The 25,528-nt window shown below is 43.8% G+C and overlaps 8 protein-coding genes across 8 annotated transcripts; 4 read left to right on the top strand and 4 right to left on the bottom strand.

Annotated features, from left to right (window-relative positions):
- Positions 1-574: 574 nt before the first annotated feature.
- INS49_008589 (uncharacterized protein) lies at positions 575-1,577 on the top strand (the record flags this gene model as incomplete). The annotated part of the gene is made up of 4 exons (XM_043169329.1): positions 575-616; positions 692-1,121; positions 1,200-1,489; positions 1,560-1,577. The coding sequence occupies 4 exons, from the start codon at positions 575-577 to the stop codon at positions 1,575-1,577; spliced, it is 780 nt and encodes a 259-aa protein (XP_043027009.1).
- An 812-nt stretch (positions 1,578-2,389) lies between these two features.
- Positions 2,390-3,885, top strand: INS49_008590 (uncharacterized protein; the record flags this gene model as incomplete). Its single annotated transcript, XM_043169330.1, has 5 exons — positions 2,390-2,443; positions 2,557-2,567; positions 2,653-2,732; positions 2,853-3,183; positions 3,291-3,885. 5 exons carry the CDS (start codon positions 2,390-2,392, stop codon positions 3,883-3,885), a joined length of 1,071 nt encoding a protein of 356 aa, XP_043027010.1.
- A 2,394-nt stretch (positions 3,886-6,279) lies between these two features.
- INS49_008591 (uncharacterized protein) lies at positions 6,280-7,353 on the bottom strand (the record flags this gene model as incomplete). Its single annotated transcript, XM_043169331.1, has 2 exons — positions 6,280-7,182; positions 7,240-7,353. The coding sequence occupies 2 exons, from the start codon at positions 7,351-7,353 to the stop codon at positions 6,280-6,282; spliced, it is 1,017 nt and encodes a 338-aa protein (XP_043027011.1).
- Positions 7,354-9,451: 2,098 nt separating this feature from the next.
- INS49_008592 (uncharacterized protein) lies at positions 9,452-10,977 on the top strand (the record flags this gene model as incomplete). The annotated part of the gene is made up of 2 exons (XM_043169332.1): positions 9,452-10,898; positions 10,955-10,977. The coding sequence occupies 2 exons, from the start codon at positions 9,452-9,454 to the stop codon at positions 10,975-10,977; spliced, it is 1,470 nt and encodes a 489-aa protein (XP_043027012.1).
- Positions 10,978-12,257: 1,280 nt separating this feature from the next.
- On the bottom strand, positions 12,258-12,576 carry INS49_008593 (uncharacterized protein; the record flags this gene model as incomplete). The annotated part of the gene is made up of 2 exons (XM_043169333.1): positions 12,258-12,282; positions 12,365-12,576. The coding sequence occupies 2 exons, from the start codon at positions 12,574-12,576 to the stop codon at positions 12,258-12,260; spliced, it is 237 nt and encodes a 78-aa protein (XP_043027013.1).
- Positions 12,577-14,917: 2,341 nt separating this feature from the next.
- INS49_008594 (uncharacterized protein) lies at positions 14,918-15,493 on the bottom strand (the record flags this gene model as incomplete). The annotated part of the gene is made up of 3 exons (XM_043169334.1): positions 14,918-15,244; positions 15,312-15,374; positions 15,479-15,493. 3 exons carry the CDS (start codon positions 15,491-15,493, stop codon positions 14,918-14,920), a joined length of 405 nt encoding a protein of 134 aa, XP_043027014.1.
- An 8,023-nt stretch (positions 15,494-23,516) lies between these two features.
- Positions 23,517-23,789, bottom strand: INS49_008595 (uncharacterized protein; the record flags this gene model as incomplete). Its single annotated transcript, XM_043169335.1, has 2 exons — positions 23,517-23,522; positions 23,607-23,789. 2 exons carry the CDS (start codon positions 23,787-23,789, stop codon positions 23,517-23,519), a joined length of 189 nt encoding a protein of 62 aa, XP_043027015.1.
- An 885-nt stretch (positions 23,790-24,674) lies between these two features.
- INS49_008596 (uncharacterized protein) lies at positions 24,675-25,466 on the top strand (the record flags this gene model as incomplete). The annotated part of the gene is made up of 1 exon (XM_043169336.1): positions 24,675-25,466. The coding sequence occupies one exon, from the start codon at positions 24,675-24,677 to the stop codon at positions 25,464-25,466; it is 792 nt and encodes a 263-aa protein (XP_043027016.1).
- Positions 25,467-25,528: the final 62 nt, after the last annotated feature.

A 25,528-nucleotide genomic window follows, 5' to 3' on the forward strand; every position in this document is an offset into this window, starting at 1 on the left:
TTTGTGCATTTAGAGCGTGTGAATGCCACCATTTGCCATTCAACAGCATATGAATACCAAACCTCCTTAGCATTTTCGAGAATAGATTCCATGTTACTCTGTGGCTAGGGCGGCGTCTCTCCGGCGAGGTTCGTTAGACTCGAGGAAGAGGGGCCCTCGGTGAAGGAGGCTGCAGTACAAGGATCATGGGGGACTCAGCTGTCAATCGATGTACACACGTACTTGAGTTGTGCCCCACTAAAATTTAATGGGCTCCGTCCGACGCGTAAATGCAGTGAGCTCGCGCCTGGAGGCGCGTCATTCAAAAAGCCTGGGCTGCGACTCTGATTTACCTACCTCCTCCTCTCTCGGTGCCTATTCAAACTTCAAACGACTTTTCTGCTTGCGCAAACCAGCTACGGCACGATACCCACCAAGTTCTTCCAGTCGATCACATCTCTCCGTCCTACACTACCCGTAACTAATTCAGCAGCAACTCTCACTTCTCTTTCAGACCTTCAGTAAGTTCCACTAAGCGGGACATTCGAGAGCCTCCCCCTCTTCGACGCGAGCATACACTAAGTCCAGAGCAGCCATGCTTGAGGCACGATTGGAGCAGGCGGGCATCCTGAAGAAGGTAGGGACAACTTCTCCTTCCTCTCTCTCTCTCTCTCTAAATGTGGACTTATCTGACGCCTCGCGCCCCCAACAGGTGGTCGACGCCATCAAGGACCTGGTCCAAGACTGCAACTTCGACTGCAATGACTCGGGAATCGCGCTGCAGGCCATGGACAACTCGCACGTCGCGCTCGTGTCCATGATGCTCAAGGCCGACAGCTTCGCGCCGTACCGGTGCGACCGCAACATCGCGCTGGGCGTCAACCTCACCTCCCTGACCAAGGTGCTCCGCGCCGCCCAGAACGACGACATCATGACGCTCAAGTCCGAGGACGCGCCCGACAGCCTGAACCTGGTCTTTGAGAATGCCGACAGCGACCGCCTGACCGAGTACGACCTCAAGCTCATGGACATTGACCAGGAGCACCTGGGCATCCCCGAGACCGAGTACGCCTCCACCATCACCATGCCTTCATCCGAGTTCCGGAGGATCTGCACAGATCTGTTGGCCATGTCTGAGTCTGGTAAGAGCCCCAAACAGCAAAACACATACTTTACCCGTAGTGCGTCACGGTTTGGCTAACATTCATTGATTGTGACAGTCACGATCGAGGCGAGCAAGGACGGCGTCAAGTTCGCCTGCACCGGCGACATTGGCAACGGTTCGGTGACTCTGCGCAGCCATCAAAATGTTGAAAAGCCTAAGGAGAACATCGAGATTGAGCTGAGCGAGCCCGTGTCCCTGACCTTCTCCCTCAAGTACCTGGTCAACTTCTGCAAGGCCTCGGCGCTCTCGGAACAAGTCAAGATCTGCCTGTCCAACGAGGTGCCTCTCCTGGTTGAGTACGGTGTGCAGGGCACCAGCTACCTGCGCTTCTACCTGGCCCCCAAGGTGAGTCTCTATGTCTCCTATCTCTGCCCGCTTCCTGAACCCTATGCTAATCACTTCCCCGATTGAACAGATCGGTGACGACGAGTAATTGGTTGGAAAGTCGCTTTGATGTACGAGCGAGAATAGGCACGGTGAGGCAGCAATGCCTGACCTTTGGAGACAGTCCTGTGCAACTCATCGCCTCGGAGAGCGCCACCGATATCGTGATTGCCGATCCAACCCCTCCAAGAGCAGAGAAATATTGCCTAGGCTCCTGTTAGGGGCGGAATTGTGAAAATTGGTGGAGGCGAGCCTGTGTCTGGGCGTTGCAGGATAGGGCACTGTTTATCATCATAGAGATGGGGAGTGCAACAGCATCATGTTCGATACGATATTCGACGGTAATGAAAAACAAGATCACAAGAAGAGCATATTTGAAAGCATGCAGTGTTTTTGGAATGTGCCCAGGGCGCGGCTGCACCGATGATCACTGTGCCATGGACCGCGGGCATGCAAGGCAGGGTCACAACGTGGGGTTCCAGCGTCCCTCCCGAGATCCCCTGGCGCCGTCCAGATCACCGGCACCGAGCCGGGCAGTATGCGGGGCACTTTTTGGACGAGTCCGAGTCGCCTTGACTGTGTCATTCGAAATTTCTAGTAGCACGATGCCGGTGACTGGGCGCGACATCGCACGTATGACCTGATCCTCCATCTTCTGGAAGAGTCTGACGACTTCCCAATTCCACTGTCTGCAGAACTGCCTCGCATACTTACGCCACGAAACGCTTGTGGTGTGCGATTCCCCCTCACTGACCTCGGCTCATGCGCACGCCAGCACCACCTGCATCTCGAGTCCCAACCTGCCGCCACCCTACCACCCTTTGACTTTCCATGGGCAGCATTAGCCAAGTCGCACAGAGGATGTCAGCCGATTTGCCAGTCCCAGAGACCCGCGTCCTCGCTGTTGCCAGTCATGTACGGAGTCGCGCCCTCTTCCCATGAGCACACCGCCACCCAACCCAACACCTGCCCACCCATCATACATACACACAGAGAAAGATATAGGTGTGTGCTGACAAGATGCGAAGGTTGTCTCTGGGTGAGTACCGCGCATTTTCCGGCAGGGGAACGACTATACAAATGGTCATTCCACCCAGCTGACCACGGCGCGGGTCGCTCTCCAGATATGTCGGCAACAAGATCGCCGTCTTCGCGATGCAGTCGCTCGGCTGCGACGTCGCCGCACTGAACACAGTACAATTCAGTCAGTCCCACCACCTCCGAACCTCTCTCGATCCCACGTGCCCGCCCATACACAAACATAAAGACAAGCCGCAGGCAAGAACCCGGCCCTAACCTTCTCTCGTCGTTCGCGCGCAAACAGGCAACCACACGGGCTACAAGCAGGTCAAGGGGACCAAGGTGTCGGCGCAGGAGATCACCGACCTCTACGATGGGCTGAAGCAGTCGTACCTCGATGACTTCGACATGATGCTCTCGGGCTACATCCCCGGCGCCGAGGCCGTGCAGGCCGTGGGGCGGATCGCGGCCGAGCTCAAGGATAAGGCGAGGTCCAGCCCGGGGGGCTTCTTCTGGGTGCTGGACCCGGTCATGGGCGACAACGGCAGGCTGTACGTCGCCGACGACGTAGTGCCTGCTTACAAGTCGCTGCTGCCGCATGCGGATTTGATATTACCCAACCAATTCGAGGCCGAGTAAGACTCCAGTCCCTACCCGCGCAGCTCTGCCGCCGTCTGTTCATAGTCGTTGCCCGAGAGAAGGAGGAAATCAGGTGCTAACCGCTCGATCCGTCCGAAAACAGGCTCCTCTCCGACGTCAAAATAACAGACATGACCTCCCTGACGCGCGCCATCGAGGTCATCCACACAAAGTACGGCGTCCCCCACATAGTCCTGACCTCAGTGTCGCTCGACAACGACGACAACCACCACGACGGCGCAAGCCCCAACAGGACGCTCTCGGTCGTGGGCTCGACCATGACGGCGTCGACGCGCAAGCCGCGCGCCTTCAAGATCCGCTTCCCGGCCATCGACGCCTACTTCTCCGGAACGGGCGACATGTTCGCGGCGCTGATGGTCGTACGAATGCGGCAGGCCGTAACGGCCGCGGCGGGCGCCCTGGGCCAGACGGAGTCGTGGCTGAGCCCGGACGACGTCGACGCGCTGGACCTGCCGCTCGCGAGGGCGGCGGAGCGCGTCCTGGCCAGCATGCATGAGGTGCTCGCCGCGACGTGTGAGAGCATGAAGGCCGAGGTGAAGAGGGCCGAGGCGGACATTGGCGGGGGCGACGAGAAGAGGATGCACCTGGCGCGGTCGAAAGCCGCAGAGCTGAGGCTGGTGAGGCATCTTGGGTCCCTAAGGGAGCCGGTGGTTGAGTTTAAGGCGCAGAAAATGTAGACGATGTGAGGGAGGGGCATGTCTTGATAAAACGTGGGTATTCACACTAGAGTTAGACGGATCATCTGCTGCACAAGCAGAGTCGGAATAGACAGGTTAATCTTGAACCTTGCATTCTTCATTATTTTGCCTACCCATTGCAGGCGGCCTAGAATTCGTCTGTCGCACATCTAATGTGATCATGCGGCCGTAATGATCGGTCCGTAATATAAATATACCTTCTTTCCGCATTGTCGACGCCTCCTTGATGCCAATATCCTACGACTTTTGTAACCAAGCTGTATCGACCCATTGTCTTTTCGCACGTAAGTCCTCCATAGTAATGGCAGCCGGGGAGCCGCAGGTCCCACTCAGATGGCATTTCCCATCCAGCACGCCTCAGAGAACCCGATATACCTGTCACCCCATGGCCAGGGCACGTCCTTGTTCGACTTGGCCCTGCCCACGCCTGGGTGCACGGCGACAGCAGCGTCCACGGCCCTCTTCTTGTCCCGCAACCAAGCCCCCTAGGACGATGGTCTCTCAGCCGCAGCAGGGGCAGCAGCAGCAGCAGTAGTAGGCGCGTCGGAGGCGCCGTCGGTCGCTCCGTTAGAGGCCGGGGCCGAGATGGAGGCGGTGCCGAAGCCGCCCGTGGACCCGAAGCCGCCCGCACCACGCACGCTCTCCTCCAGCTCGGCGACCTCGAGCACGTCCGGGGTGTAGATGCGCTCCAGGACAAGCTGCGCGACGCGGTCGCCCTCAGAGACGGCAAAGTCGGTGTCGGAAAGGTTGAAGAGAAGGATCTTCACCTGGCCGCGGTAGTCTGCGTCTATGACACCCGCACCGGTGGTCAAGGAGTGCCTAAGTTCTGCTATCAGCGGCATGCTCTCGTCATCGAGGTGAGCTACTACTTACTTGACGGCGAGGCCAGAGCGGGGAGCAATGCGGCCATCTGTTGAGAGAAGAATGTATTGTTAGTTTCTGACAGATCCCAGGGTGCCCCTTCTCCTCCCTGTATGTCGCGCAAGACTTACAAGTCCCAGCAGGCACTGCCATGCTGATGTCAGTGTCGACGACAGCCTTGCCGCGCGCGGGGATGACGGTGGCCTTGGCTGCGTAGATGTCGTAGCCGGCGGCGAAGGCGCTGCCGCGGGTGGGGAGGCGTGCCTTGTCAGAAAGCTTCTTGATGAGCAGAGGAGGGGCCTGGTCCATTGTGGTGACGGGAATGGTGCTGCCGTTCACGTGCGCCATCGTGCTGGTGGTTGATGCAGTTCCGTCTGTCTTGACGCGTTTTGCTGGAGGAGAGTGGGGTGGCGACTTGACTGAGTTGTTCTTGTCTGTGTTCATGTTACGAGAGGGAGCAGTTTGGGAGACGCGGAGTGCACGGCGAGTGAAGGTCTGAAGTGTTGTTGTCGCAACGATTCGTAGCATGGTGGTTCTTTCTCTTAACTTTCACTCAAGCAGGGATATAAATGGAAACCGCGTTGTACGGACGCGTTCCTTACCTACAATCTCATTGGTCAATTGGCTGGAGCCGACCCACTATTTTCTGTCAGGAAGCAGCAGGTCGTTTACTTTGTTTCCTTACTCTCCAGGCTGTATGCCGCAATATGAGCTCTTCTGTGGACGTGAGGCTTTACTTAGAAGCACATCTGTCCACGCTACCGGATTATTGCGGAATTCGTCCCAGCCCAACTTCATCGTGGAGTTGAGAAGGGGTGAAACAATCAGTGGGCATTCAGGCTGTTACTTTCCTTGCGTTCTCACTGCAAGCGCTAGAGGTCATCGTCCCGTATTCCCTTCTACTCACCAATGTTGCTGCCAGGCACTTATCAGGCAGAATATCGAGTTGAGGGAGTACAGCTATCAGACGAACTTGCCGTCTGGAAGTTGAGGCGACGACAATACCCCTGTGTTGCAACCACGGAAGAACACCCCGCCATCGACGGGTTGTCCCGTTAGATACCAATCTTGCGTCACCACATTGACATTTGGTCCAAAACTTGTGAGTCGCCATCGTGAAAGGGCACACATTATAATTCTCCTGCGTTTTAGTGCTGCCAGACCAGTATTCTGAGGGGTGAGCCTCGATCACAAGTGCCGGCAAAAGTATCAATTCATGCCAAGAATTGGCACTTGGCGCGCTGCTTGCCCTCTTGAAGTGATTGAAGCCAAGCTGAACCGGTCTGTAATTAGTATGCAGGTAGTTGATATCGACATCATCATATGAAAGTTTGGCACCGAGGTGTTTGAGTGGCCTGCATAATATATGTATTACAGCTTGTCAAACGCCTCCTGTTGTCATGCTGGGCGGCGTTCCGTCTGACTAGCACTGATCGACAGTGTCGAGTTTGATTGACAGCGGAGCGAAACGAGGGACGACGCAAGATGGCCCAGATCATCCCGATGGGGCGTCTAATCGCCAATCTCTCGGCCAAAGTCCACGAGTCGCAGGCGCTTTGAATCTCTTGGATGGAATTCGGCAACCTTCGATCGAACAAGCAACCGCACGGCCGCCGACTCGTCGGAAACATTGACGTACGCATCCGAATTCGACCCCCCAGAATCCATGAGGCTGTTCATGAGTTCCTCGGTGAGTCTTTGCATCTCTTCTCTGGCTGCCGCCCTCTTGTCACTCTCGCCCTCGCCCCTGCCTTCTCGATCTTGGCCACCTTCAAACATGTCGTCGATCCTACGCTGCCTCTTGTCCGTGACAGCATCTGGCTTGGATTTCTTCCGCTTGCCCCTTGCGCTGAAGCCGGCTTCCAGATCATCTGAGTCGATGTCCATCATGTCGCCGGCCACAGGACCACCACTCTGCTCAGCCGCCAGCATCGAGGCTAGTTGCTGATCGATGAATGTTTTCAGGGCCTTGAGAAGCTTGGATGTATCGGTATCAGTCGCTTTGATGCTCTTTTTGAGCTCCGAGATCCGCTCCCGGGTGATCTGGTTGGGACTCATAGCCGTCCTTGACTCGATACCTTCACGTAGAGACTGGATTCGCTCCTCCAGCGCTTTGGTCAGAGCTGTCTGGTCCGACAGATTGGCCTTCTCAGCCTCTAGCCTTTCTTGGGCATCCTGGAGTGATAATTTCTGAGAAGCAAGGAACTTCCTCGATTCCGTGATGGTCGAGTTCGTAGTACGTAGAGCTACAAGCGCCGGTACAACAGAGTCAGGGAATGGCAAGAATGGTTCGGATGCAGAAACATCTCGGTAGGCCCCGGCGACGGCATGCAATTGCTTGCTTGTGCTGACTGCCCCGCCAGTCCTCTGTTGCCCATGACTCCTGTGGGAAATGGCCACACACTTCTCATTTTCCTAGGACATAATTAGTATGAGTCGTGTGTTTATTGTTTGTGTAAAACGTTGACAGACCTCTGCAAGTGCTCGCTTCAGCTGCTCGACCTTTTTTAGCAGCTCTTTCCTCGAGCGTTCCAGATAACCCGGGTGCAGGTCTTCGCTGGTCAAAGCTGCTGCAGATTCTTCCATCTTGAGCAGACTCAGCGCCGCCGTCGCGTCGAAAACGCGTCGGGTGAAGCTACCCTGGAGGCAAGTTTTGGCAGGAGGCCCACGGGCGTCAGGAGCAACGAAGAGCTCGGTCCGATTGGCCAAGGCACGGGGTTGACGAATCAGCTCAGCTAGGGGTAGCTTTGTGAAGCAAGGTTCTAGAAGATGAGTTTCAAGGAGATCTCAAGTGTGCATGTGGCATTTATGCGCCGAGCGAGCCCCCAGCGAGCACGGCAGTGATGGTAGATCCGGAAGACGGGAAGGAGGTGCCGCCGTATGCAAATCCCAGGCAAAGTGCCGCATGGGTATCGCCCATCCCACAGCGCACCCACAGCGCACCCGCAGCACCTATGCAGGTCTGAACGTGAGACGTGTGGAGGGATTTGTGTCGATGGGCCACTGACATGCGCTGCCTCCTGCCCAGCTACTCTGTTTCATTCCGCGGTTGGAACAATCCTGCTGGAAGCAGAACAGCCAACAGGCAATCTGTTATTGTTAGATAGCAGCGCCTCCTTGGGCTTCCAGTCTCGTCGTAACGCGGGAGTGGCGGCGGGGGCGTGAGTTGCCGTTAGGGACTACGTAGAGGTCTTGGGCATGCGTAATGTGCCAGGTGGCAGTCCAACAGCCGTCCGGCTCCACTCTATCAGAACTTTGTGTAGCCTTAGCCAGCCCAGTGCCCTGTGGCCAGAGCCTGCAGACGGGCCTGGAGGAATCGTGCACGGGCCAGGGTCCCATAATATTTGACCTCCAGCTCTGCCAGTGTGCACCTTCCTGCTGCGAAGGGCAAGCCCGCCGACGGCACGGCACACCTCTCCTCCAGTTTCATCCCAACCAGCTTCTTTCACTGTGAGTCTCTGAATCTCCTCCCCACCCCTTCCTGAAAACCAAAGCACAAGCATCGACGGCCTGCCGCATTACCTTGCGCGACGTCCGAACTCGCCTGGGGCAAGTTTAAGCCTTTTCACCGCCACCCCACTACCCCGTCAACCTCTTTTCCTGTCCCTCCCCGTTGCCCAAATCTCTACCTCCCGCTACACCCAACATCCCCTTTGGCGATCAATCACCCAGTCACGGAGTCACCCAGATCCTCGTCGCCACCGTCCGCGCCTGTCACTGTCGACCACTAACCGCCCCTTACCTAGTTTGTGGTACACAGTACCCACAGATCGTCCCTCTATTTTTGCCCCGTAGGCAGTACGGTACGTGTAGCCCCAAGCTGTTGTTTCAGCAATCACCTCCCCTACCCAGCTCCCCCCAGCTTCCGCCCCTCCCTCAGCTCCCACCATTGTTGATATTCCCTACTCATCACATCGCAACTCTTGTTTCGCACTCTCGTCCCCCGATTCTGCCCGTCAAACGCACGCCGACAGGCACGCACACCCACACGCACACACTTCTAACGCGGTGCAGACTGACAAACGAGGCTCAGCGTCGACGCGGCGTCTAGCTAGCTCTAAGCCAGCCAACAGGAAAAAGTGAGCCGGCAAACTGCCAAAGACGGCCACCTCGGGTGCTTGCGGCTGTTTGTGACGGAGCAAAAAGGTTTGAGATCTGGTTCTCTCGGTATCCTGCCTGCCTGCTTGCCTTACACTCTCAAGCCTCACCGTACCCGTCACCTTCTTCTGAGTTCTTTTGAGCGCCTGCTTCAGCATATCAACTCTTCATCTTGCGCCTCCCTTGACTACATCTACCCGACCTCCAGCCTCAGTCTCAGCCTCAACCTCAACCTCAATATCTTGGCCCGCACATCGCCTCGCCCTGCCTCCCGACCAAAGCTGCACCCATCATCCATCTGAAGCAGTCATCAGAGGAGGTTGTCTTCCCAGCACTTCCCCTCTTCCGCAGTGCCAGCAGTCGCCCTCCGCGATAGTTTCACCCGGCCTTCATTTCATTCCCGAGACCTCGATCCCAGTTGCCTGCCAGCCCGTCCGATCCATCTACATCCACTCCCGACGCGCCACTACACCTGCACGTTTTCCTTGCGAATCCGCCCCCACAGGTGTAGATAGGACCAAAAAAAATCAATTCAATACGATATTACCCAAAGAAGAATCGCCTTACTTCTGCTGCACGAGACAAAATGTCGGCCTCACCCCCAACTCAGTCCGCAAAGCGGCCCCTCGAGGAGACCTCGTCCCCATCCCGAACCGACCAGCCTGATGCGAAGCGGCCGGCCCTGGATAAAGTCCTCCGTGGCGAGGAAGAGGAGGTTCAGGTCAAGACCGATGTCCCCTCGGAGAACGGCCACGAAGATACCGTGGAGACATCAGCTGCTGAGGTCAGTTCAAACGGCGAGACCAAGGCCAACGGAGAGAACGCAGAGCCTCAAGACGTTCAGGGGGATGCTGTGGTGTCCGACGTCGCTGCGGAGACCAAGCCTATCGTGAGCACCAGCTCTCTGGGAGGTGGCAACTCTGCCCAGGCTGCTTCCGCCCATGACGAGACAGCGTGGATCCACATCAGAGCCGTGATCACGAGCCCTGAGGCGGCTACCATTATTGGAAAGGGAGGCGAGAATGTCTCGAAGATCAGGCAAATGTCCAACGCGAAGTGCACTGTAAGCGACTACCAGAAAGGGGCCATAGAGCGTATCCTTACTGTGAGCGGCAGCGTTGATGCCGTGGCCAAGGCGTTCGGACTGATTATTCGTACTCTGAACAACGAGCCCCTGGCCGAAGCTTCGAACCCACAGTCCAAGACCTATCCACTCCGGCTGCTCATCCCGTCCATACTCATTGGCTCCATCATCGGGAAGGGCGGTGCGCGCATCAAGGAGATTCAGGAAGCTTCTGGTGCTCGCCTGAACGCGTCAGACTCGGTACTTCCCCTATCAACAGAGCGCTCATTGGTTGTCATGGGTGTCGCCGATGCTGTCCACATTGCTACGTACTATGTGGCCAGCACGCTGCTTGAGCAGCTCAATGAGCGTTTCGGCGGCCCTGCTGCGTCTGCTTACGCAACGCGGAGCGGTGGCCCAGCTGGAGCCATCCCTGGAGGAATGCAGGTCGTCCCATACATGCCTCAGCCTGCAGGTGGAAACTTTGGCCGAAGTGAAAACTACGGAAGGAACCAACCTCGACATGACCCGCGTGGTCAACAGATGCCGCAATCCTACATGCCTCCTTATGGTGGCCAACCGCACCCTGCTCAGCCAAACCCGGCCATTCCCGTGCACTACGCTGGTGCTCAGGCGGGAGCAGCTTATGGACCGGCGGCTCACATGCAACAGCCCCATCACGGCCCTCACGTCGGCGCACACCCTCACGGCGGTCCCCAAGCTCAGCAGCCGATGCACGGTGGTGCAGGAATGCCCGGAGCCCCCCTCACACAGCAGATCTACATTCCCAATGACATGGTCGGCGCCATCATTGGCAAGGGAGGCCAGAAGATCAACGAGATCCGGCAAATCAGTGGCAGCGTCATCAAGATCAACGAGCCGCAGGACAACAGCAACGAGCGCCTGGTCACGATTACTGGTACAGAGGAGTGCAACCGTATGGCCCTGTACATGCTGTACTCCAGACTCGGTGAGGCGTCCAACAAGGGACCGGTTCCGCCAGCACGAGGCTAATTTTCGACGCAGAGAGCGAGAAGCACCGTATCTAGAGGAAATAGCAAGCCGGATATGCAGAGCACAGTGCGCTGAACTGTGGGCAGCGTTTACAGGAGCATCGCCGACATGCCTTGACAGACAGGTTTGAGCATTCGTTTCTCGGAGTACTTCGGACTGAATAAGACTGAACGTCTGAGTGGGAGGAGTTATGACGGTATCTCAAAACATTGGTCTTCCCGTCTGCGGATACACACACGGAGCACACTTTGGGGATTTTATGACTTCATTAGCTCCAGCTGACTTGCATGGCAAAAGTCTTTCTAATGACACATTCTTTCATTTCTACACTGATGCCCTCGTTCTGTCGTCCTCGATCACCGCCCACCGTCCTCGCTCGCCGCCGTCCACACCTACCTCATGTTGTACATTGCCTGACGCACATGTCCTGTCCCGAATCCCCCATGATCGTGCCCGTATACATATCAAAATATCTATCCATGTGCCAACTGCCTACCTCCCATGCCTGGGCACATGTCTCCATCAATTCGGCTGGACTGTGTCTGCACATCCTCGAGCTGAGGCACACCCCTCTGACCTGCATGCGGATGAAGTCCATTCCATCCTCCTGGCACCACCTCACAGCCCCGGCCGAGTCATGATACTGCAGGTTTCGCATTGTTACTTTGGGGCACGGTTCTCTTGGCTAACCTGGACACACTGCAGCAGGGCCTATATCGATGTTAGGGCAGTTGAGCGCTGCACAGAGATGCGGACGAGTCGACGTCGATCGAGTCCCCGTTCCTTTCGAGCAAACATTTCTTGCGAGGCCGTTCGGAACACATGGTTATGCGCAAGGCGCAGAGCAATGATATATTACATAGTTGTCAGGTAAGGCATGTGACAAAGACCCTCGTAGCGTCAAGGTGAGTACATGTACGCCGTCAGGGCCGATCCCGAAGTATCTCCATCGCATGAGCTCGAGATTCTTAGAGGATATGTCTGTAAATAATACGCGTAGAAGGTCAGTGTGCTCCAAACTAGTGTTCATATTAAAGTTTGGGAGGACTACGGGCAGCAGCGTAGGTTCACCAAGAGCGGACAAAGCATGTGCTTCACGAGTGTGAGTAAGATGGTTGTGATAGAGCATAAATTTTGCTGTCAATTTGTGGCCATGTTGTTTTGATATCATGCAACGTGCCGTGTAAATCAATCCCAATCAGCGCCAAACTGTGCCAACCTTTCATATTGCAATTCATATCATACAACAAATGTCGTCAAGTACACCGAGACTGTCTTGCATAGTGCTGCCGTCTCCTCCACGCGGACAGCCCTCTTAATTCGAGGGACCTCGGACCCAGCTGTACAAAGTAGTCAGCCTATGTACTTGTGCGTAAAGATACCACCAGTAGAGCCACGGGGAAAGGTAATGGTTTGACTTACTTGTTCCACATCTTGCCAAAGAGGCCCGGGGGTGGCCTCTGCTCGTTCAAGCTCGCGCGACGCGCGACGAGGGTGGGGTCGTTGGGCCGCTTGTTCTCGTGGAGCGAGGCGAAGAGAGGGCCTGAGCCGCGGCGGCCTGATCTGGTTGGGGAGATTGGGGACGTGACGGAGGAATCAGAAGAGACAGAGTTGGAGCGTTCGGTCTTGTCCATGGCGACTGAGTGTGCAAGTATTGTTTGGTGATAGTACGGTATATTCTCGATGGAAGTCAGGTTGTACAGCGAGTGCGAGCTAGGTAGAGATGATCGATACGGGCAGTTCGAAGGGATGGAGAACAGAGAGGGGAGCGGGGTATTTAAACCATCGCGATGACAGACAACCTCTCGAGCATGCCTCACCCGCTCGCTTGCGGGAACGCACCATTGAATGCGTCGCGGAGCTTGGGGGGAATAAGCTTTCACAGCGTCAACCCTGATGATCTCACCAATGAGGTGACGACCGTCCCATCCCCAGGCCACGGCAGAGCCGCCAATCTGGCCCCTGATCGGGGCATTATGACGATGACGGTTGGGGGGAAGCCCGATCAAAGGGGGCAAGGATCCTACGTTTACCGCGAGCCCAACCCCCCCAGTCCTGCCACCTGGACCAAGGAGGTCTTAGCTAACTGGCCGCCCAAACGAGCCGTCGTCATATGGGGATACTTACTCCTTCATGCCTTACTGGCTGATGGCTAGAGTACCACTCTCGCGAGGGCATAACACTACCCCGCAACAGAGCAGACACAGTAATCGAATGATGGTCGCGTGCCGCTGAGACGCGAGGACGAGTAGCTGACCAAGCAGAGCACGTCTCCCCTCAACTCCTCGCTCTCCGTCCTGTGGCTAACCGATCGGGCCATCGACACAGATGGCCCCAGAATCCATACGATCGCAAGTTCCAGCGCGGTCTAGCCCTCAATGCCTTAGCCGTCTCCCAGTGGACCCAAGATCGAAGCCTGCAGAAGGCCCGGTCGACACCAGAGGAGGCAGGGCATGATGTTCGAAGGACGACTGACTAGTGCCTCCGCATGGCCTGATCGAGCTAACAAGTCGTCAGGGCCTATTATCGAAGAGGCTGATCTGGCCGTTTCAGAAGCTACTGGGCACAATCCGCTGGGTAGTGATGTGCTAAAATAAGGGAGACGTGTGCTGATGCTGATCCGGACGAGTGAATCGAGTGAATCGGCCGTGACGATCGGAGCCGTCGTCTATGACGATGGGGGTACTCAGCCATCGGCCGCGAAGTGGGTCCCGCCTGGAATCTCAGGGTCCGGGGAGCTAGGGGGGCGTCCCGACTGTGGGGGCATTCGAGGGGTCCTGGCGCTAGCTAATGCAGCCCTGGCGATGGGCGGGCTTGGACTCTTGAGAGCCATGTCCCAGCTGCTTCACCCGCCCACGGATGTCAACGACAGAGCACGTGGATACGGGTAGTTCATCCAACCAGATAGGAACCGTGATGGCGGCCACGGCGTGATAGTATGTTGGAGACAGACCTGTGATCGAACAGGTACAGAGCTTGGGTAGTGGTGGTGACCATGCCGTAAGACGCAATACATGTAAGATGATTGGTTGTTGCCCGCGAAACCTTCTCTTGATGGCCTCGCTCACCCGCGCCACCCAACTCCACATGTTCTGTTCGGTTGTTGCCGAGCGACTGGCTATGGTTTAATCGCTGCTCGAGGATTATTCTAGAATCTGACAGCGTTCAGGTTGTGTCGGGACGGTGCATTTTCATCAAAGCTTAGAAGACCAACCACACCCATGTCCCCCATCTGCGCGCGGCTGCTCCAATGGATGATGACTACCTACGCCGGAGATCAAACCCGCCGGTCTATCTGTGTGTTCTTGCTGCGCAAAAGACCAAGGCCTATCGTACTCAAAGCTCTGTGTGCTCAAGGGTCTTTTGACCTGACAGCAAGCTTTGGCAAAGAACCTTGCAACATCGCACTGCAAAAAAAGACATCGCTGGTCCTGTCTGACACCCGAAACCAACGACGAGCATGAATCCCGCCAGGTGCAGTATGGTCGTCTTGGAGGTTATGAGGGAGCACCTAATGCCGCGGGTGAGCTATCTTCCCCCGGCAACCCACTTTCCCCATTTTTCTTTTGGATCAGAATTCGCCTTGTTCCACGAGCTAGAGATGTGATGTGTTCTCGAGTGAGTGAGTTGAGTCTGGTTGAAAAGTGTAGTAGTGCCGCGTTTGGTCGAGGGCTACAATGTAGCATGTCAGTCATCCTTGAGACATGTAAGAAGAGACTGGGTGTGCGAAACTGACTTGTACCTCTCGTAAGTGGCTCGTAAATTGTTGGCTCATTATGTGCGGTGTTGAAGAAGACTGGCGAGAAGTGAACTTCTGAAATTGCTGCATGTCCGATGCCGAGTGTCCTCAAATGATGGCGTATGCTTTAATTGTGCTTTAAAGGCTTGCGAAACAAACCTCGATGATCCTCAAAGCCTCATCATGAATGAACATTGTGTGGATTTAAAGTACGCTGGCATGTATCCTTACTAGTATCAAAGATGCGCCGTTCCCGTGCCCGGAAAGTTGGTCAGCCGGTAGCAGTCGATAATTGGCTTCCCCTCGTCCATGACCATGACCCCCAGTGCGACTACCGAGTTCATCCACTCATATGGACTCCCGCCAGCTGCCTCGAATGTGATCTGCGTGAAATACTCGGCCTGGTCCTGCGTGATGGTCAACGGCTTGCCCTGCTCGGGCGGCCAGGCTGCATCCGCGCCTTCTACGAGCGGCCCTCCCGTCACGGTCCCCACGGCATTGACCAGAATGAAGTGGCCATCGTCGGTCTTGAGGGTGTACCGAGCATTGAGCTTGGTTGGAGACTGCCATCCTCTCAGTACCAAGACGTGCTCGTGTGCTCTGGTGAGCCGGACCAGGGTGCCTGCGTACCTTGGGAGAGTCGATGCGTTGTGCCCAGTCGGCGCCGCTGTTCTTTACGATCTCGCCCTTGATCTGTGGCTGTTGGCAAGTACGACCCTCGTCACTTAGAAGGCTACTTTAGTTATCCCCTCCAAGGCACGTAGCCTCTCAGAACTTAAACAGAATAATATCAATACATAATTGCTTCCCATATGATTATCATACATATGAGAAACCTATTAATACTAATTAATGGTTATAAGTATTATAGATTAATAAGGTAAAAGAAGCAATTCCATAAGAATTTTCCTAACTTAAAAATTATATCCTTCTTATTAATAAGCGCTATATAGCAATAATTACTTCTTTAAGCCTCTTTATATTATTAAACTCCCTAAGTAAATATTATAAAGATTAAATAAACTAAGTAGCATTCCTTATAATATTTATATATATATTTATTATTATTTAAGAAATATGCATTTATTATATATAAAACTTTATTAAAAATAAACTTATTTTTAAATTTTCTTTAAGATTTAATAAAACTTAATAAAGCTTTATTTTATTAATAAATAAAGCTTATAATTATTATAATTATTAAATAAATAAAGCTTATAATTATTGCAATTATTAAAGCTAATGCAATGCTATATTATAAATAAGTATAAGTTATGCATTATGCTTTTAGCTAATATAAAAGGACTTAATAATAAGAAAAAGCCCTAGCTTTTAAGGCTTAAAGAAATTAATAACTTTTTCCTCTTAATAATTATAACTTACTTATTATTAAACTATTATTATTAACTTACTTTTAAACATTACTTATTTTATTAATAGCTTACTCCTTATAATATTTATTATAAAAACCTATAAGCATAGCTAATAATGTTAAGAAGCTATTAACTTTTATTAAAAAGTATATAGTTAATAAAATGCTTACTTAAACTTTAATTAACCTAGCTTATTATAAATATATTAACTTAAAATTATAATTTACGGCCCTTATATAAAGAACATTAATAAAACATTTAATTACCTACTTAATAAGTACTTTAGCAAGCTATATATAATAAAACCTTTATAATAATAACCTTTTTATTACTTATTGCAAAAACTATATAATATAAATATAAGTAATATTTAAAGCATTATTAAATTCTTGCTAATAATGCTTAAAAGTCTTCCTTTAAATATAAGGCATTTATATAAAATGCAATAACTAACTTATAACATTATAATTAATTATTATGGCTTAAGCTAAAGAAAGATTAAAATAAATTAATAATAAGCTTTGCAATGCCCTGTTAACCTTAAAATTAAATATAAATAAATATTATATATAACTTTAAAGATAGTAATTATAAGCATAACCCTTATAAGCATTATAAGCAAGCTTTAAATAATAATAATTATTAAAAGGATAGTCCTTAAAGCAATATTTATTATTACCGCTAGCTTTAAGCGCGTAATTATAAAACCTAAACCTAATAATGTAATTTATTAAAAACTAATATAATTAGCAAGGCTTATTATTATTAATAAAAAGAAAAAAATAAAGCTTATATTAAAGATATATACTATACTTAATATAACCTTAAGCTACTTTAAAAATACCTTTGCTAAATAAAAAATATAACCTATATAAAACTCTTCCCTTATAATATATTTTTAATAAATACTTAAATTTAATAAAGTTAATATAATTTATAAAAATCTTTAATAATTTTTATAAATATATTAAGAATTTATATAATTTGCTAAATAATAAGATAAAGATATTTTTTAATATTTATTATTATGTTAAAATTTAATTAAGTTAATTCCATGCAATTTTTCTTTAAATGCTTAAAGATTAAGCTAAAGCTTATTATCTTTATTTTATAAATTAAATTAATATATTTATAATAATATACCTTAAAATTAAAATGCATTTTAATATAAACCTTAATTATTAACATTATTATATAAATTAAATAATAATAATATTTATAAAGATAAGAGCATAAAACTTAAATAAAGACTTATATAAGGTTTTATATTTAATGCTTAATAAGCTATAACTTTATTAATAAGCATTAAGCTAAAATTATGCTAAGAAGGATAACTTAAAAATAATAATAATTAAAGCTTATAAGAAAGTTCTTAAATTAAAAATAACTTTTTTTAAGCTAGCTTAACTATGCAAAGAGTTATTTTTAAACTTAAGATTTATAGTAAAAATATAGCTTAGCTATATAATTATAATTTATATTATAAATAAAGTTTTAAATTAATATTATGTTAATTATAAATATAATGGCTAAAAGCTAAGAAAAGGATAATAATTATAATTTTAAACGTTTTAAGGAAATTAAAGATTTAGCTAACTAAACCTAAGCTATTTAAGTTTTAAGCAGCTAAAATCCTATAGCATTAATTATAAAGCTTAAAGTAATAATGCTTATAAAAAAAAAGAGGATAACCTTAAAAGAAAAGATATTATATTTATAAAAAAGAAGAATGCTAATTAATTAAATATTTAGTTAATAAGCAATATTTAGCAAAAAGAAGCTACTTAATATAATATAAATATAAAGGTTATAATAATAACTTTAATACTTTTCTAAGCAAGTTTAAGAAATATAAAATAAATAATAAAGATAAATTTTATAAATATAAAGATAAATAAGATTAAAATAATAATTGCAATAATAATGCTTATATTATAAAGATAAGACTTAATAAGGAAGTTTATTATGTAAATATTAATTTCCTAGTTAATAAAGCGTTTATATATTAAATCACTAAAGATAATATCTTTTAAATAAAAACAATTATCACAACCAGCTAATTTATCTTAAAGAATAAATATAACTAAATTTATTTTTAAAGAATTCTATTAAATACTAAAGCATTATTAATATTTATAATTAAATATAAGCAATTTCTTATACTATAATGAAAAAACCTAAAGTACTAAATTAATATAATTACTGCAAGAAAAGCTAAAGTTAAATTTAGTAATAAGATAATTATTAATTCGCTTAGCATAATAAAAGTTTCCACCCTAGTTAATTATATTAACTTCCATATTATTTAAGCATAAACTCCATTCCTGCTTTGCTTAATAAATATAAATAGGCTTTAAGTATATTATAATAATATTATAAATAAAATAATTTCCTCTAATAGTGCAATTATTATATTAATACTTAGAAAATAAGGTTACCTATAGTTTTTCCTAAACTAAATTATTAATGCTATATATTTCCTTTTAAAGATAAAAATAAAGAAACTCTACCATTACTTTAAATACCTATTAATAAATTAACTATGCTAAATGCTTAAAAAAGCTAGCAATTTAAATATTAATAAATAAGTAATAATAAAGATTAAGAAGATATATTACTATTATTAAATAAATAAACCTGCGCCTAAGCGTTTTAAGTTTACATTATGCAATAATCATGAATTTAATTACGAAATCTTAATTAATGTAATGTATTTAAGCAAACATCCAGTCCTCTATATTATAAACTAAGCTATTGCTTTCCAAAAAGCGAAATTCTTAAAATCTATATTTATAAAGATTACATAGCAAACATTGCAAATGCTTTAAATCAATACATATTAAGGACTATTAAATATTATTAAATATAATGCAAGAATAAACTTTATATCCTTGGAATTTTATTTAAAAGCATAAATAATAGGAATTAAATGCAAATAAATCCTTATAAAGGCATATTAATTTATTAAAAAAGTTAAGAAATACCATTAAGCCCTTAAATAAGTATATAAAATCCTATATATTAAACTATATAATAGCATAAATAATAATATTATCTTATAAATAGCTATAAAAGCTATTAATAATATTGCTAAACTAAATAAACTAATCCCTATGCTCTTAATCTTTAACGTTTACCTATAAATATTACATAAGTTACTATTATTATTATTAATATAAAAATAAATAAAAGCTATTTTAAAGGCTATGAAAATATTGCAAAAAACTATAATTAAATAGTAAATATAAAATATATTAAATATTAAGGTTAAACCTATCTTTAATACAAAATATTTATTGCAATATAAAGTTTATATATAAAGAGAAAAAGAAAGATAAAAGGGTTTATATAAGGTTATTACTATAAATAATTATAATATAACCTTAAACATACTAAATAAAGCTGCAATATTTAAGTTAATAGTTATTTAATTATATTATTAAAATAATAATAAGGAAATGCAACCCTTATAAAGAAAAAACCTAGCTATAAAACCTTAAATATAACCTATTATATAACTATTATTATTAAAAATAAAAGACTGCATTATTATATTATATATCTTAAAGAAAGAAAATAAAAACTATAACTTAGCAATTAAATTAAAATAAAATAAAGTTATTATAATATTAAGCTTATTATTTAAAAAGTTTAATAAAATGAAAATTAATAACCTTATTATTAAAGATATCTTTTAAACTAAGAAATAATTAGCAAAACAATATAATAAATATTATCTCTTTAAGTTTTATATAATATGGAAAGTAAAAAGCAAAATTATAAAACCCTATAAGAAATCCTAATTTATTATCCAAAGTTATAATAATAATAAAAAGGAATTAATTTTAATATAAAATCTAACTATTTAAAGAATAAGCTAATAAATAATCCTTGCTCTTACTTTCTTATTAATTTAAGAAAAAGGCATGGTTTTTATACTTTAAGATATTACTTAAGCCTATTTTTAAACAAAGTTAAAACTATATAAAACAATCCTTGCAAAGCTATTAAAGAAATTAAAAAATAAATACCCTTTAAGCATAATTATTTATATTATTTAATTCTTATATAGCATAGCAAAATCCAGCATTTATTAATTTAATATATATTAAAGATATTATTAATAAAAGCTTAAGATAAACTACTTTATATATAATCCTTGCTTAATAATTATAAAGCTTATATAATTCTTTAAGATAATAAGTATGTAAATAAATAATATATTAATTTTATTTATATTAAAATTTTAAGATAAAGAGAAAACTAAGATAAAAGCTGTAAAATTATAAGGAAAATTAAAATAAAAGCTAATACTTAAAAACTTAATAAATTATAATAAAGCTTGCATAATTATAAATACCACCAGCTTAATCACTACTTAATAAAAGAAATAAGCTAATAAACTTACCCTTATTAATGCAATAATTAAAGATGCTCCCTAGAAATACCTTAAATAAAGAGCCCGCAAAGCATATATAGCTTTAATTTATTAATTAAAAGCTTTATATAATCTTTTAATAGCTGTATAAATATAAAACTTAAAGATAAGAAATTATAAAAGCCTAAATATATAATTATTATAGTAAATAAATAACGTTATATAAGGAATTAAATATATACCCTTAAATCTTAAAATAGTAAAACTTTTTACATTTATAAATAAATTATTTATAAATAATTAGGACTTAATATTTTAACTTAAATATATTATTATCCTTATAAATAAAACTTATAAGGAAACTAAGGGATTTATAATAATAAATAACATTTTTTATTAATTATTAATAAAGTATAAATATATTATTTAAAGCATGCTAATAAGTAAAATTTATAATATAATAAATAAAGTAAACATTAAAATCTCCTTAGCTATAATAATTAAAATAACTATAAAATAACTCTTATTACTAAACATACCCTTAATTATTTATATAAACTTATATAGCCTATATAAATACCTTATAAAGCTAGGAATAATAAAGGAAAAGCGCTTTATAATTAATATTATATTACTATAAGAATTATATAAAATGAAAAAGATTGCTAAAGTAAGGTAAATAAATAAGAAAGATAACCCTATTAATATAATAATAAAACCAACTCTAAATACTATATTATAAAAGCTTATTAATAATAATAAGCTTTGCATATAAATAAATAAATTAATTAAGAAACCTAAAGTAACCCCTTTTTATTAAGAAAGGAGCAATTTACTATTAATATCCTTTTCTTTCCAACCTTATTACCGCTAGCTATAAAACCTTATACCTCTTAAACTTAAACCCTTAATATAAACTTTAACTTTCCATACTTTAATTAAGACCTTCTTAATACCTTATTATACATAAAGATAACCTTATAATTATTAATATTATTAATAATTATTATTTTAAAGTTAACCTTATTATTATTATTACCTTTTATTATTATTTATTAATAATAACATTAAAACCAACTTTCATTAAATTTATTTACAACTTATTAACTTCTCTTATAATTAAAAAATAAATTAATAATTATTATATAATAATTATAAAGTTTTACATTATAAATATTTATTTTAATTATTAAATTCCTATAAAATCTTTTTCCTTTTCATTATAATAAAAAATATTAATAATAACTTATAAGAATCATTTAATACTTTCATTAATATACTTTATAAAGATAATAATAATAAGCAAAATCATTTAGCAAATATTATATTTACTTCCCACGCTAAGAATATACCTAATATAATTATTACCATAGCTACCATTAATATAACCAGCACTAAAGATAGCCCTATCACAACCCTTAATTAAAATTAGGATTCCTTTGCAAATATTACAACTACAACCCCAATTAACAAAACAAGCTTTGCAACTATAACCCTAATTAATAAAACAAGCTTTGCAACTATAACCTTAATTAACAAGATAAACATTATAACTACAACCTTAACCAATAAAATAAACATTATAACTACATTCCCATTAAGCAATAAGATAAAGATTAAAATTATTACCAAGGCTATAAGAAGGGCCAAAATTATCTTAATTAATAAGGATAAAAACAAGCTTATTAATTTTATTAATTCCTATAATAAGATCATTGCTAATAATGCTTATTTAATAAATATTAATAAAGATATTAATAATAATAACTCTTATCCGCTTATTTATTTAATAAATATTAATAAAGATATTAATAATAATAACTTTTATTTACTTAATATTAATGGTAATTTAATTATTATTAATAATAAAGATAATTAAAACTAAGCTAATAAAATCTTAATAAAGATTGCAAAAACTACCTTTAACTTTACTTTTATGCTAAGCATTAAAAAGAGTAAGCTGCTTATTAAAGTTAACTTTTATAAAATTATTAAAATTAATAAGCTAAAGGTTATAATTATAACTTAAGCTAAGATACTTTTCCTAAATAATGTTATTATAATAGCTATTATTTAAATTATTAATAACTTTTAATATTAAGATAAGTAAATATTTTTTAATAATATAATTAAAAAGCTATATATTTATATTAAAAGCATTAAAACTCTTAATATAAAATTATATAGCATCCTTAATAATAAAAACCATTAAGGCAACCACTATCTTAAATATTAAATCATTATAATCTTTGCAATAAACAACTTAATAAAAGTTTTAATTCTAAGTATCTTTTATATATATTAAATTAAAAAGATTTAGCTATTAAAAGATTAAATTACTATATTAACCTAGCTTTAAAACTTTTTATATTAAACTATCAATAAGCATATATAAGGCCCATATATAAAGGGACTTATTAAGAAATATATACCATTACCTAAGCAACTTAAGCAAAAGATAATTATTAAGAAAATTAAAAAGAATAATAAAAAGCAAGAAAAGAACTTAATGAATAATTAAGCTACTTATAATACTTAGTTTTAAGAAAATAAAAAGTAGCTAAAAGAAAATAATTTAAAGCAATATTAAGTATATTTTAATAATAAAAGTAAAGATAAAAATAATAATATTTATATTATAAAGGTATATAATAAAAATAAATGCAAGCTAAAAGGTCTGGCATTAACTTTATAAGTATTAACTTCCCCTATAAAAAAAAATTTAAAACTAAGGCCCTTATATAAAAGTTAATAATCTTTATAAAGAAGCAACTTTAAAAGCTAAGTATTAAGGATAATAGGTATAATGTTTAAGAAATAATATAATAATAAAAATCATAAGTTTAAAGAGTAATGTAATAATAAGAGTTGCTAAAACTTACTTTAAAACTTATAAGTTATAATTTTAAGCCTTTTTAACAATACTTTCTTATAATAAAGGTTATATATACTTAATATGCAATAAATTATAATTTTAAGGCTAATATACTTATTAAAAAAAAAGAAAAACTGTAAGTATTAGCAAGTATAACCCTCGTTACTTAAAAGGCTACTTTAGTTATCCCCTTCAAAGCACATAGCCTCTTAAAACTTAGACAGAATAATACCAATACACGATTGCTTCCCATACGATTATTATACATACAAGAGACCTACCAACAGTGGCCCTCTCACCGTGCCGCCGACAATCGGAAGGACTATGCGCGAGACTGCGGTGCCTTGGACGTTTGGGATCGGAGACGCGCCTGGGTCCATCTCTGCCACGATCCGATATATGAACTCGACGTGTGGCTGGCGCATTGGGGACTCTCCCGACGAGAAGTCGTTGCCCGGAGAAGGAGTGTGCTTTGGTGCCATCTTTTCGGTCGACCTTGTGATATAAAGGCTGGATGTTTGTCGAGTTCAATACTTTGGAGTCGTAGTTATTCCTTCTCCCGTTTCTCCTCATTAGCAAAAGGCTGGGGTAGGGCGGGAGCGCGGTTGTTAAGTCGGCATGGCGAGACGCCCGGAACACCTCGGCAGCTCCTTATTCCGACTCAGCATGGTGCGGCTATACGATCAGAGCAACATTGCTTTTGCGCATGACAACCCAATTCCTTTCGAATGGCCGTGTCAAGGCAGGATGCACATGGCATTTGGTAGGCTACCGATGTCCACAGTGCTCTGAGGCGCACCGGGGCCGAGGTTCTGTGGTCGGAGAAGGTCTCCCAACACAATGATGGAGTTGATGGGACATGGTGAAATGCACCTGGTCCAACTACTAATCTCCCGGTAACGTTCCGAGCTAGACTAAAATGTGTAACCAGAGTCGATGGCATAGCCTCGCCAGCCCGAAATTTTTCCTCAAGCCGCTATCATCTTGTCTCCTTCGACTGAAATTTTACGTCGTTGCCTTCATTTATGTTCGTGACAATGAGCACCCTGATGATCGGATCGATACCTGTGGGGTTGCGGCAACCTGGTAAAGGGTCTCATGTTGGTGCCCGCGGTTGCCCGAGAACGAAGGTATTTCGTGTACGGCAAGCGACATCGAGCGGAAAGCCATGCATCTGTTGTTGCTTCCTCCGGTACGCGACACACATCCACTGGTTCTTTCCACGCGGCAAGCGCTTCTTCAAAAGGGCACAGCATCGTCTAGGCGCGGCGGGATGGAAGTTCCCCATTCCTCTTCATTCCATTTCTCCCAAGGGATTTGAAAGCAACCCAGTCTCGCCCAAAGTCGAGAGACTCAGTATCGTCACCATGTTCAACTCGGCATTACCACTTCTTCGCAGCGCATCGCGGATCCAGGCTCGGTCGTTGCTACGCCCCTCAACCCGCAACGCGTGCGACGTCATTGCATCTGCAGCCCGGGGCCAGCACGAGAAGAGATCCCACGGGTCACAACAATCGAGCAAATCCAGAGGCCAGGGCCCGCGACGCGACGGTCGGCTTCCTCTCAGGTCAACGGCCGTGGCTGGCTTCTCCATCCTTGCCGCCATGGCCAACTCGAAGGATACACCACCACAGCCCAATTATGCGTTCAAGCATCCCTCCGGCTGGGCATACATGAACACCGAGCCGTCGTTGGTTCAGGATTTCATCATGAGATATTCCCAGGCCAATGACATCAACTCCATCGAGGAAGCCCGCAGCGCCCATTTCGAATTCACACGCAGCCTCCTACATTTCTGCGTCCATGGCGAGATCATCGACCAGGGATCGTTGCCAAGCGACGTTGTCTTCGGCTTCGGCCGGTACGCGGCCAAAGAAGACACCAAGATCTTCTGGATGCCCTCTCCAGTGCAGGCAAGGGTCCCCGTACTCTGCCTGTCTGTACATCACGACCTGAGTGAGGAGGCGGGGAGGCTGGCTTTTGTCGAGAGTGCCATCGTGGCTGAGGTTGGCGCGAGCTTCCTCGAGAAATTCAACGAGAATGAGACATACATTTACATCCAGATCCACGGCCCTACGCAATTCTTTTCGCTGGGTCTTCGCCGCGATGAAATTTTGCGCCTTGTTGAGCGCAGCAAGGCTTGGGCTGTTCAGGAGTAGCGCAGGCGGGGGATTGGACGACAGAAAAAGGTATCAAGGTGACCTTTATGGATTAAGCTGTA

This window comes from Diaporthe citri (assembly GCF_014595645.1).
Source record: "Diaporthe citri strain NFHF-8-4 chromosome Unknown scaffold_3, whole genome shotgun sequence".
NCBI classification, from domain to species: domain Eukaryota; kingdom Fungi; phylum Ascomycota; class Sordariomycetes; order Diaporthales; family Diaporthaceae; genus Diaporthe; species Diaporthe citri.